The 13615-nt window shown below is 44.7% G+C and overlaps 1 protein-coding gene across 2 annotated transcripts in view; it reads right to left on the bottom strand.

Moving 5' to 3' along the window:
* Nucleotides 1-631: 631 nt before the first annotated feature.
* NELFA (negative elongation factor complex member A) overlaps nt 632-13615 on the bottom strand; it is a 27165-nt gene continuing 14181 nt past the window's right edge. The window contains exons 5-12 of one of the 2 annotated variants that reach the window (XR_014564041.1): nt 12046-12176; nt 11603-11672; nt 9915-10003; nt 9651-9765; nt 6718-6947; nt 4724-4823; nt 2885-4315; nt 632-1303 (exon numbers count right to left, since the gene is read on the bottom strand). Coding sequence is in view for 1 of the 2 variants with exons in the window: in XM_083738413.1 (XP_083594539.1) it covers nt 4131-4315; nt 4724-4823; nt 6718-6947; nt 9651-9765; nt 9915-10003; nt 11603-11672; nt 12046-12176 (920 nt within the window). In the remaining variant the exon portion in view is untranslated. Of the gene's footprint in view, nt 4316-4723; nt 4824-6717; nt 6948-9650; nt 9766-9914; nt 10004-11602; nt 11673-12045; nt 12177-13615 lie in introns of both variants that reach the window. The other variant, XM_083738413.1, reaches the window with a different exon arrangement.

Here is a 13615-nt window from a genome sequence, read left to right as displayed (position 1 = left end):
TTCCCACCTATTTATCTACTTGCACTGGTGTGCTTTCAAACTGCTAGGTTGGCAGGAGCAGGGACTGAGCAACGGGAGCTCACCCCGTCGCAGGATTCGAACTGCCGACCTTCTGATCAGCAAGTCCTAGGCTCTGTGGTTTAACCCACAGTGCCACCCGCGTCCCTCACCCCAGTGAAGTTCCCCTTTATTACATATGCAGGACAGTGACCTACCCACCCCCCAACAGCATACAAATCAATATGGCTAACCTGACCCAACAACCTTCACACAAATAAGACACAGCGCAATCGACTAAACACAACCAACCAAGCTCGGGAACCCCAACTTCTCACAATATCAATAAAAAATACACAAAGGACCCACCCCGTGATGCTGACAACCCACCTCTACGAATAGGCAATGGAACAAAAGAACAATACCCCCACCTCCCCCCTCCCCTTCCCCCAATTCAAAGATGTCTATGACAAAAATGTCTCAACAAATGTAAACAAACCGTGAAAAAGACTACGAATTGAAAGTGGAGACAACAAAGCAAACAGGTACAGGGAGCAGTGTAAAACAAAGAACCCAATAGAAACAAATTAGAAAGAATAGCTGGACATTATCATGCTACAAGAAGGAAAGATTATTAGAAAAATCTGAACTTTATTATACATACTATATTATGCTGAAAATATGTACCCAAGGACATGAGGTTTTGAATTTACATCTGTACAAACACAAAATAGATCAGAAAACATGCAACATTTTACAAAACATTGCTTGTTATAAAGGTACCAGTTTCCCAGAGGGCTCCGACTTAAAACTTTTGCCTGGTCTTAAAACATTTCTCCGATTTCAGATTTTGCTGTGAAAATGCAATTCCAAGCTACAGTATCAAAGTACCTTCGATGAGTTTGGCAAGTGTCACTTCAACATGATCCGTGGGGAAAAGAGTTGTGTGGTTACCAAAGGCAAGAGCCAAAGCTGAATTTTTCAAAGTGCAGTTAACCCTTTAGGGTTAAGGTCTGCATTAAAGCTTTGTCAATTGAACCGGTGGGCTTCAATTGCTCTTGATAACTGGGCAAAAAGAAACTGAAATTTTGTGACAGCCGTTCGCATCTGGCTTCTTTCATCACTCAGACTGAAGATCCAGGATGGATGAGCGGAAGGAACTTGCCAGCGATGAAAGGAGTAGCCTCTTTGTCTTGCTATGTCTGGCAGCGGTGATCTTCGTTGCATCACAACTGGGTCGCACATTTTAGATTGTATTCGCCTGTTGTAGATCTCCCCCTTTGAAGAGACTTAACAATTTCTCTCCCTAATGAGAGGGTTCATATATTATTTCGAAACCGGCAAGAAGTCCTCCCACGTCAATGATGGGTGACAAAAAAGAATTGGGAATGGTTATCACATGTAAAAAGCATGTTCTCAAGACCTTCTGGAGACACCCCTACCTTCAAATTGTAACATGAATTGGCTTCCTCCTACCACGAAACAAGCTGTTCAGCTTTGGCTATGTATGTCAACAGGTTACAAAAGATGGGAGGTTTCACGAAAAAAATCTCTTTACAGAGCATATTGCCTCTTAAGCACCTCAACTGGTGGTGTTTAGCTAATGTAGTTTCACTTCTAGCTTCCTTCCAGCAAATTTAAACATCACCAGACCCCCCCCCCAGTAAGCACTTTTGTACCCACTAAATGAACTAAACATCAGAAAAGGGAATGCAAACTTCCATTTGCCAAGATGTGTGGCATATTGTGGCTAATACAATATGGTGTTGTGTTGAAACTAGTGCTGTTATTTATTGTCTGCCCTGGCAAGCACATCTGTATTTCAAACATCTGTACTGTTATTTCCAAAATATTCAGACATTCAAATGCTTTCTTTATCCTCACTTCTAGAACTGTCTGATCACGTTCTCAATGTTTAATTATTGTGGCATGCAGAACTTTTGATCCATTGGTTTATATCATTTTAATCTTTACAAGATTAAACCTGCAACTTGTAGCTTATGTTTTAAACATTTCCATCTGAATAATTTGCCATTAACATTCATGCCATACTCAAAACTGACCAAAAAAAAGGAACAAGATAAACATGTCAAAATAATTAACATTTTAAAAACAATCACATCGTTTTTGTGATAGCTGCTAAACCTTTTTTAAAAATCTTATGTCCTAAACACTTGGCCTTCCTATCATAGCTGAAATTCAGATGTGAGGGATCTAGCAAAGAGCTCAGGTCTCTTACATCTTGCCAGCTGCCATTTTAAAACGCTCAGCATACTAACCTTTTCGTAGCTTCTAATTTCAAAAATATAAAATCTATAAAAGATTCTGAATTAAAGGCTATCCAAACTGATAGTTATGTTTTGGGGTTTTTTCTGTGAAACCAAAACAAATGGCCAAATAAAACCCCACCATCCTGTTTTTAATCCTTATTACTTCATAGTCTAGCTTTAGCTGTTTACAAAATTAAATAAATATCTGACCTTTCTGAAACCTTACATTTGCTACTGATCCCTAATAATCGTTTGGCTGAGGAGCAATTTTTTTTCTTCCAGAACAAAGGTTATTCTGTTGTCAATACTCATTCCCACCTCCAAGTTCGTGGCAAGTAACATCAAACCAAAGACCACTGAGACACAGCTTGGCTACATCAGAATATAATGTAAAATAAGACTTTGTCTCTTTCCCTAGCTTTAGATTCTCTTAAGTGGATTCTCCGATCAGGTGCAGTTTGATAAATGCCAATATAAGCCTGGCTTAAAAGTTAGCATCTAGTTTGCTCCAATTTAAAGCCCAGGCCGACACAAAGCTCTCTTGTATCTTACATTGGGACTGATCTGTGCCTGTCTTCGACATCGGCTTTATTAATTCTTAAAAAAACTGTACCCACCATTTCTTGTGGAAATGCCAGTTGTAAGATTCCTTCTCTATTATCGTCCAAGCATAAACAGTTGAAATGATCAAGTTCCGAAAGCACAGCAGTTAGGACACTGCTCCAAAGCAGTCTCCTCCGTTTCTCCCTCTGAGAAGAGTTTTTTGCAACAGGACCGCTGCTAAAAGGTGCTCTCCAGTCTCGCAAAGCTGCAGGTAACGTCCATGTGGATGGGGGGAAAAATTCCGAAGGATGCCATTCCTTGATAAATCCATCTTCAGCAACGGTAGCTAAATTAACCCTGGAAAAATCAGGGGCGAGCCAGCCAATTGCCAATATGACTCGTATTTAACACATTCCAACATGGACACAGGGGTGCTGTTCCAAAGTAACTTCATGCCATGACATTCACAGACACTGTTTCAAAGGCCAGTCTTTGGTAGATTCAAAAGGTACCAGCTGGGCAAAAAAAAAAGCAGGAGGGAAGAAGGACTGGTTCCAACATAAAAGCAACATGCTTCAATTTCTCAGAACTTAGTTAAGTGACCCTGAAGCACAGTTGAACCTTTAAAGAGGGCAAATCAAGAGTCCTGCATTTCCACACAGAAGAAATTAGGTGCCATCCAGACCAAAACAAACCCCTTAACCTTTTGGTCTTTAGTGCTACTTTACATTTTTTAAAATGTATACATGTAAAAAAAGATAGCCCGTTTACAGGACAGATGCGTGTTAAGTTATCTGCCATTATGCAGTCCTATGAATCGACTGTGTTGTTGGGCTTTACACAACAAACAAACAGACAGCGTTACCCTTCATGTTTTCACAATCACTATTGGGGGGGGTGTAATCCAGCTTGCCCTAAGCCAAAGAAAAGAAATGCAGCATTGCCCATTTTAAACGCAGAACCTGGAGTCAAACTAGGCATTGCTGCTGCAAAAAATGGTCTCAACTGGAAGGCGATTCCTCTCAAGACATCTGAGGATAAATCTTTCTGCAAAAGGTAGAAGCATTTCAGCTCTTCTTCAATCTGCTGCAATCGCTGCACACGCACGCACACACACCCCGGGACTCTTAGACAAGAATAATAAAGACAAGCACTGGCGTTTTGCTCTTTTTCTTCTGCTTCCGGAACTGATCGCCGCGAGTATTCTGGGTGGTTTACAACGAGGCCTAAACGGGAATGTTGTTCTGCCTAGTCAACACACTATGTACAATGCTGGCTTATTCTATGGTCTGTTTGGTCTACACTTTATTACTGAATTGTTTAAGAAACGTTAGTTATCGGTTTGTATTTCTTCAGTCTGGTCCACTGGCCAGTGGCATAGTTCATTTCAAAAACCGTGTCCACCAGCATCGTGGTGCTTCCTGTGCCGTCAGCCTTTGGCAGCAGTTCCGTGTGTTCGCTCAGTTTGATCTGAATTATGTCGCCCTGTTCTTGACAAGGGTTTTCTGTGGAGGCAACAAGAGACACACGTCACGGGTGGGAGCTTAGCAAATGGAAAACGGTTCAGGCCAGGAGCAATGCAGAAAACAAGATCTGCTCTGGTACACACCACCAGCCACCCTCATATACTTATTTTCCCTCCCGTGAAAAGTGTGTGCTGCTATTCTGAAAAAATTGCACCTACGGCATTCAAGGATAGCTTTGTATCTCAGTGCACACAGATCCCCCATTCCACCCCCAAGAGGAAGGTCACTGCAATGCCTCTGGGATCATTAAGCAGCCTTTTGCATCCCGGGTCTCTGCATAGGATGCCTTCATCGGACCTTGCCAGTTATCCCTGATCCTGCCAGCCACAATATCCAGGCACCTGGCTTTGATATTCAAGGCAAAGAAATACGGTTCAGAATACATGCCTCTGGATCCTGCCATGAAGCCAAGGATGAGAGCCTTCTCTGGCCTTGTGACTTTGTTTGCGGTCTTGAACATTTCTTGCGCTGCATACATTTGTTCCTTCTGCAAAGAAGAGTCAGTAAGATTTTATTTCAGGAGAGGAAATGATCGGGAGAACAGAAAATAACTTCAAGCACCCAGCCTCGTTGTTTCTCAGTTGACAAATCCCTTATCTTGTGCTGGAATAGAAAAAGCATCAGTGCCCCTCGACAGAACCTCAGAGCTTTCATTCTAATCTAATTTTCATATAGTCAAGAGCGGTACATTGGCCAGAGCTCTTCATATTCTTGCAGCTGATATTCTCTCTCTCTCTCTCTCTCTCTCTGTGTGTGTCTTAAATCTACCATTATATTCCAAGATAGAGGTACAGAGTAGGCCATCACTTGGGTATCTTTCTGAGGGTCTTTGACCCAAGTACCCAAATAGAAAGGTAAATGAATGCAAAGCCCTCTGGGAGATACACGGAAGCCCCAACCATCAGCCAATTGTTGGGGTTTAAAGAGCAGAACAGGGCTCACCGAGAGCACCGAAAACCAGCTGAACTCCCTGGTGTAACCAAGGGGGCCTGGAAGAGCCAACCGGGATTCTAGCTTCTCCCCCCAGTGCTCTATGAATCCAAGCTGCTTCCAAGTACAAAGTGCCCCACTTGAAAATGTAGCTATTATTTTTCTGGGGGAAGACCCTTGAATCCAAACAGCTCTTTCTGTGGAAGGGAAAATCTCTGCTTTTTAAGAGCATGCCCCCCCGCCCCCCGCTCTAAAGAGACTTCAAAGGAGTTCCATGATCAGGGTTGCACCATCTTTGATGGCGCATCTTCAAAGGAGCTTGCTGCAACCACCATTCAGCTAAAGGGCTGTTGCAGCAACCTCTCCTTCAAGCCCTTGGCAGGTATCAATGACCTGAAGCCATTATGACATCTGGTAACTGACAGGTGAAGGGACGCGGGTGGTGCTGTGGGTAAAACCTCAGCACCTAGGGCTTGCCGATCGCATGGTCGGCGGTTCGAATCCCCGCGGCGGAGTGAGCTCCCGTCTTTTGGTCCCAGCTCCTGCCCACCTAGCAGTTCGAAAGCACCCTTAAGTGCAAGTAGATAAATAGGTACCGCTTTATAGCGGGAAGGTAAAAGGCATTTCCGTGTGTTGCGCTGGTGCCGGCTCGCCAGAGCAGCTTCGTCACGCTGGCCACATGACCCAGAAGTGTCTCCGGACAGCGCTGGCCCCCGGGCCTCTTAAGTGAGATGGGCGCACAACCCTAGAGTCGGACACGACTGGCCCGTACGGGCAGGGGTACCTTTACCTTAACTGACAGGTGAGCGGTCTTACCCACTTCTCAAAATTGGCTCATGGGCACGGGTGGAAGATGGGTTTTTCACAACATAAAAACACAAAGTACGTAATAAAATTAAAAACTAGAACAACCCAATAACCCCACCAACACATTTCAAAGACGTTGTTAAAGAAGAATGTTGTTGCCTGGCGTCTAAAGGTGTATAATGAAGGTGCCACTTGAACCTCCTTAGTGGGTCAGAAGTCGTACAGGCAGGGCATCCATCAGTTCTCATCAGTATTGAGGTCTATTTGTAATCAAAGCAAATCCTGAAAGCGTTCTTAAAGAGCTACAAGGTAGGCCTGTCATACATTCGGATTTTCCCAGACATTACCAGGATTTCAAAGGCAGAATTGACACGGGGGGGGGGGTGGATTTTTGAAAGGCGGTGCTTTGCCCTGGATCTTGAAAAATCAACAACTTTCGGGGCATACTGGTTTTTACTTTTTCAATGTGGCAACAAGGTTATTAGCATCCATACCCTGGAATGTTAGCAGTCTTATGGTTTAGTACCACCTGGACCCTCCTATTCATAAACAAGATTGCAAATGCCTGGCTATTTCTGTAGAAGCAACGGTAAGGATCCAAGCGAATCGTCTCTATACACTGTGAGAGAGTTCTCTTGGCTTACTGTTAGAGAGAGGTTCTTCTTGGGCGGCGCTTGCTGAGGAGGAGCTGCCGGTGGCGCCTGCACTGCTGGAGGGGCGGTGGAAGGAGTCACAGGAGAGGTAGGCGTCGCTGCAGCTGTGTTTGCGTTGCTGTTATACATGGGTGTCCTTTGCTTAAACTGAGTCGGGACAGCAGTGCCAGGGGGTGTCGCAGGCTCCTCTTTCGCTTGCAAGGGTTCCCGGATGGAGCCAGCTGTTTGCAGCAAAAGATGTCATCAGCAACAACAAAATGGTGTTCGTATGGTTTACTCTCATTACAAATTTTAACGCTTCCCTACTTTCTTTCCCAAGGGATGCGGGTGGTGCTGTGGGATAAACCGCAGAGCCTAGGACTTGCCAATCAGAAGGTCGAATCCCCGCGACGGGGAGAGCTTCCGTTGCTCAGTCCCTGCTCCTGCCAACCTAGCAGTTCGAAAGCACCTCAAAGTGCAAGTAGATAAATAGGTACCGCTCCGGCGGGAAGGTTAACGGCGTTTCTGTGCGCTGCTCTGGTTCGCCAGAAGCGGCTTAGTCATGCTGGCCACATGACCCGGAAGCTGTACGCCGGCTCCCTCGGCCAATAAAGCGAGATGAGCGCCGCAATCCCAGAGTCGGTCATGACTGGACCTAATGGTCAGGGGTCCCTTTACCTTACTTTCTTTTCCAAGGGTCACTAAAGGATAACATGTAACTTAGCAAAAAGGTCTCCCTCCAACAGGCAGTGACAGTCTCTCCACCTTCTTCCTGATGCCCTGCCTTCATTACCTAAAGCCTCGCTTTTGCTTGTCTGCTTTTCTGTCTTCCTTGTTTGCCTCCACAGCACAGGAAACACAGGTGCGTGCAGAAACCCAGAATTCCTCAGGCCATACGTGAAATTAAAATCCTGAGTGCTGCGGGGGCTTGAAAGACACCATTTGGGTACAAACTGAGATTATTCAGCTGAAGCCTTTCCCCAGAAAGAGAAACAGCACACCTGCTTCCTGTCAGATCTGAAATCGCCAATCGCTGCTTGAAGCTTATGTTCGTTTCTCAGATCTGAAACCTTTTCTCACATCCCTCCCTACAAACACTCACAACTCTAATTTCAAAGAAGATGACCGACTCTGGAGTTGCGGCACTCATCTCGTTTATTGGCCGAGGGAGCCGGCGTACATCTTCCGGGTCATGTGGCCAGCATGACTAAGCCGCTTCTGGCGAACCAGAGCAGCGCACAGAAACGCCGTTTACCTTCCCGCCGGAGCGGTACCTATTTATCTACTAGCACTTTGACGTGCTTTCGAACTGCTAGGTTGGCAGGAGCAGGGACTGAGCAACGGGAGCTCACCCCGTTGCAGGGATTCGAACCGCCACCCTTCTGATCAGCAAGTCCTAGGCTCTGTGGTTTAACCCATAGTGCCACCCGCGTCCCTGATATATAAAATAGCACCACACAAAGGCAAGATCCTATAAAATTTATGAACCTGCTTTGAGGTTTTATTACAATCAAGCAGCCTAATAAATGCTGTGAAATGTAATAAAGAAAGAAGCACAAAGTGACCAAGTGTCCTTTGTTGCTGCACTAATTTCCTCAGTGCTTTTTCAGGAACCTTTGAGGAGCCTCATTTTTGCATCCTGGGATGTTAACTGAGAGAATCCTGTCTTTTTACAGAAATGAGTGGATGTGGCAATTCGGGCAGAAGCTGACATAACTAACCTAAAGGAAGATGAAACTTCCTCCATCCATCACTGGCCAAGCAAGGTCTCTACATGATAGCACACAGGCCATGCCCAGAAAGGATTCAAAGTCTCAGTAAGTATTATTCACAAGTTTGATACTGCTTCATACATTTACATTGTAACTTTAGTACAGACTAGGGAATCTCTTGGGGAGACGGGTGGCGCTGTGGGTTAAACCACAGAGCCTAGGGCTTGCCAATCAGAAGGTTGGTGGTTTGAATCCCTGCAACAGGGTGAGCTCCTGTTGCTCGGTCCCTGTTCCTGCCAACCTAGCAGTTCGAAAGCACGTCAAAGTGCAAGTAGATAAATAGGTACTGCTCTGGCGGGAAGGTAAACGGCGTTTCCTTGTGCTGCTCTGGTTCGCCAGAAGCGGCTTAGTCATGCTGGCCACATGACCCGGAAGCTGTACACCGGCTTCCTCGGCCAGTAAAGCGAGATGAGCGCCGCAACCCCAGAGTCGGCCACGACTGGACCTAATGATCAGGGGTCCCTTTACCTTTTACTAGGGAATCTCCAGTTTGCAGGCCTAATCCGGCACACCAGGCCTCCCCATTTGGCCCGGGGAGGATGCTTCTGGCAAGCCATGCCCATCTGCCCTACACCTGATGTCATACATGTGGGTCAGGTGGTGGGGCCTCCCTCAAAGTGGCTTAGCAGGCACGGCTGAGAACCACCTACAACCCTATGCACAGGGCTTCCCAGCGGCTTGCAATGCCTTTGCGCCGGGCTTCTGAAGCACCAGACAGCCAGCTGGTTGGGGAACACTGACAAACTGACTCTGACAGGTGCCAATCAACTGATGTTGGATGATTGGCAGGTGAGTTGATCCTTCCACCTGCCGGGGTGTGTGTGTGTGTGTGTGTAGATAAGGATCGAGCTTACTGAGCCAAAAATGTTTCCCACCTCAGCTCTAGGCAATATTGTTATTATCTTTGGGCTTATTATAGAAACCGAAGCCCTGTGCATCTTTCTTGAATTCAGGTATTTTTGGCTGTTTGAATACAGAACAGATTCAAAGCTTACTGCAGGTGATGTGTCCTCGTTTGACTTGCACTCTGCGCACTGTTTTAAAACATTAAATAAACCTATTCTGATGAAAGTACTTGCCATAGCCTTTTTGAGTGTCGTCGTTTTTACAATGTGGAACATACCAGTAACGAACATATTCAGAAGTGCAATAATGGAAAATTGTGTCACTTACCGGGCTGCGTGGTGTCGGAACTTGGAACATAAGAGGAAGATGGAACGACACTGGGTGCTGCAGGCAGATAGCTTGTAGAAGCTAAGGCAGGGTCATTGTTCAAAGAGGCAATTTTCTGTAAAACAGCACATGCATCCTTAAACTATTTCAAAAATAATTTTGACAATTCAGGGTACATTGTTCATGCCTGTGATTGCAGAGCAGAGCCCTACATGGATGAGGCTTAGAAAGCAGCCCAATATACAATACTGTTCTAAATCCTACCTGAGTAGATACGAGTCCAGCAGCATAGTCTGGAGTAGCATTTTTGACGACTGTCTCTTCTTTCGCTTGCTTTTCCACCACTTCTGTATCTACACCGTTAACAAACATAGAAGCTAGTTAGCCATAACTGCTGCCTTGTTTTGGTTACCCAAATAAAGAATTTTTAAAAATCCAAAACTACTTCCGAATTTTGAATTCTCTGTACAAGCACTGATTCCACAGGGGAATGGTACAAGAAACAGCTGGAAGTAAAGTTTGGGCTGCAGGAACTCAGAACAAACATAAATGCTCTCACGTCCTCAAGAACCAACAAAATGATTAACGTGTGCAAAATGACAGCATCAGTATGAAATAATATCCATTATGTCTCGTGACAATAGAAATTAAGAAAGCAAAGTAACTTCCTTGGGGTGCAAGGCTTGGCAGTGTGTATGGAGGTCCTGGGCTGCCCAGACGACAACAACAACAACAACAACAATAATAATAATAATAATAATAGAATTATTTATAATAATAATAGAATTATTTATATCCCGCCCATCTGGCTGGGTTTCCTCAGCCACTCTAGGCGGCTTCCAACAAAATATTAAAATACAATAGACCATGAAACATTAAAAGCTTCCCTAAACAGGGCTGCCTTCAGATGTCTTCCAAAAGTCTGGTAGTTGTTTTTCTCTGGTGGGAGGGTGTTCCACAGGGCAGGTGCCACTACCGAGAAGGCCCTCTGGCTGGTTCCCTGTAACTTGGCTTCTCGCAGTGAGGGAACCACCAGAAGGCCCTTGGCGCTGGACCTCAGTGTCCGGGCTGAACAATGGGGGTGGAGACGCTCCTTCAGGTATACTGGACCAAGGCCATTTAGGGCTTTAAAGGTCAGCACCAACACTTTGAATTGTGCCCGAAAACGTACTGGGAGCCAATGTAGGTCTTTCAAGACTGGTGTTATGTGGTTTCAGCAGCCCTCCTCCCTGATGTGGTCCAAAGGAAAGCAGACAAATAATGCTGGGCACCAGCTCAGCTGCAGGAGTTGCCGGAAGGAGGCGTACTAGGCACCATCCAACTGTCTTAGGGACTTCACTCTGGATTTGTGTAGGGTTAGCATTTCCTATTTCATGTACTGTATTCATTCTCATGTACTAATCTTAACTATGATCTGTGCACCTTTACAGAAGTTTTAATGTTTTGTATGTTGTTTTATTCCGCTGTGGCCTATGGCTATTCTATTCTATTCGTTTTGCTAACTCTCAGATCCAGCCAAATACAACAGAACAATTCAATTTGCCTCACTAGGCAAGTCCAAGCGCACAGCAGTCTTCATATAGTAGTTTTTCTTTATTAATGAAAACAAATTTAGATAAGATTAATCAATAATCATTTATATATTCCCTCTTGATTCCCTGCATATATTTTTCAAATTATGTGTTTTGCTATTTTCCAAACCTCTCCGCTGGTCTGCAAGCAAGTGCCCTATTGTGAATTGTTCACTCTCTCAAGCCTATCACAAGTTAACACAGACAATTATTCCATGTTATCAAATCTCAACTCCCTATAATTTAACAGCAGCTTTAATAAGTGGCAAATGAACAGAAAAGCAAACAATGAGCCTTTAGCTCTGAATTTAATTTGACAGATTAAGTACAAAAGACTTTGTACTTAACCCTATATACCAGTTTATAACCCTATATACTAACCTAAGGTTTTTCTTCTTCTTTTGGCTTCCCGGCCAGCACCAACCGTATCCAGCTCCAAGATGTCGAGTAACTACAAATACACCAAACGAACACTTACTTACACATTTATTGCAGAGTTTACTAGCTTCTGATGCATGGATTGCCCTGTCTACCCTTTACATACATGCATCGTGTTAGAGCTACTTCCCATATACAATATTAACAGGGGGGAAACGAATTTAGTATATGTATCTGTACTGTACCTCACCATACCAAAGAGTACTGTGTGATTTTTTAAATTAAAAAACAAAACTGTGTAAACACAACAGGAATGAAATGATGAAATAACACCCAAGCTAGTTGGACAAATACACAGGGCTGTTGTTTTTTAACTTTGAAAAGGCTGAATATTCAAAAGCCAAGGGAGAGTGTCAAGGAAAGCACACTTGAAGCTGCATAAATACCTTTACTCCTCTCTCTTTGCGCAGAGGAGTTCTCGAGGGTGGAATCGGAGTTCTGTTTCCAGCGGGGCTAAATACACTTGGGGTAGTGGGATTCCTGAAAGGTGCTTGTTTAGGTATCCCTTTGAGTGGAGCTATACAAAAACAAAAGGGGGGAAAATCACCGAACTGAACACAGCGGTAAGACTCCTACTGAAGACCAAAACATTTCAAAGCAATACTGATTATACATATAGATGAATTCACAAATGTAATCCAGAGGACATTAGTGTTGTGAAGCAACACATACAAGATGCATGCTTTTTTAAATGTCCTTTTCCTCTTTGCTTTTTTAAATGTCCTTTTCCCCTTTGCTTAGCTTACTTCCATAATCTTACTTTCTCAACACAGTACTCATTCTACTCCATTAACTCTCAAATACTGTTAACACACTTCTGTAAAAATTGGGAAAATACAGTGGTGCCCCGCAAGACGAACACCTCGCAAGATGGAAAACCCGCTAGACGAAAGGGTTTTCCGTTTTGGAGGCGCTTCGCAAAACGAATTTCCCTATGGGGTTGCTTCGCAAGACGAAAAAATCTTGTGAGTCCCCGTGGGTTTTTTTCGCTTCCCCCCCCTTTTCCTAAGCCGCTAAGCCGCTTAACAGCTGATCCGCTGATAAGCCGCTTAACAGCTGATCGCTAAAAGCCGCTAGACCGCTAATAGCGCTAATCCGCTAAGCTGTCAATGGGCTTGCTTCGCAAGACGAAAAAAAACGCTAGACGAAGAGAATCGCGGAACGGATTCTTTTCGTCTTGCGAGGCACCACTGTATGGCTATTACTTTGGCAACCCAGGAATGCTTAGGGGAAGGAAGGCAGTTTTAAGACACCAAGTATGGAAATGGGCGATTCCTCACTATTAGAAGTTAACATCTAAACGAAGTAGCTCTCAGAAGGTATCAGAGTACACAACATTACCAAATTTTACCATCTCTTATGGGAGGCAGCAGGTGGGGTGCTATAGTGGTTAGTGTCAGACCTAAGGGGACAAGGGTTCAGATCCCCAGCCATGAATTTTACTGGGTGACCTTGGGCCAGTTACTGCATCTCAACCTAACCTACCTCAGAGGGTTGTTGTGGAGCATGGGTAGGCAAACTAAGGCCCGGGGGCCAGATCCGGCCCAATTGCCTTCTCAATCCGGCCCGCGGATGGTCCGGGAATCAGCGTGTTGTTACATGAGTAGAATGTGTCCTTTTATTTAAAATGCATCTCTGGGTTATTTGTGGGGCATAGGAATTTGTTCATTTATTTCTTTTTCAAAATATAGTCCGGCCCCCCACGAGGCCTGAGGGACAGTGGACCGGCCCCCTGCTGAAAAAGTTTGCTGACCCCAGTTGTGAAGATTAAATGAGGAGAGGGAGAACCATGTACACTACTTTGAGCTCCTTGGAGGAAAGCTGAGGTATAAATGGACTGAATGAATGAATGAATGAATGGACAGAGGATAAGCAACTTTGCTTTTTCCTGGAATCAACACAGCCAGTGCCTATTCCATTTGGAGAGCCCAAGTATAAAGAGATCTGAGAAGAATG

The sequence above is a fragment of the Podarcis gaigeae genome, assembly GCF_964106915.1.
Source record: "Podarcis gaigeae genome assembly, chromosome: 5".
Taxonomy (NCBI): domain Eukaryota; kingdom Metazoa; phylum Chordata; class Lepidosauria; order Squamata; family Lacertidae; genus Podarcis; species Podarcis gaigeae.
This window is presented reverse-complemented; position numbering and strand designations above follow the sequence as displayed.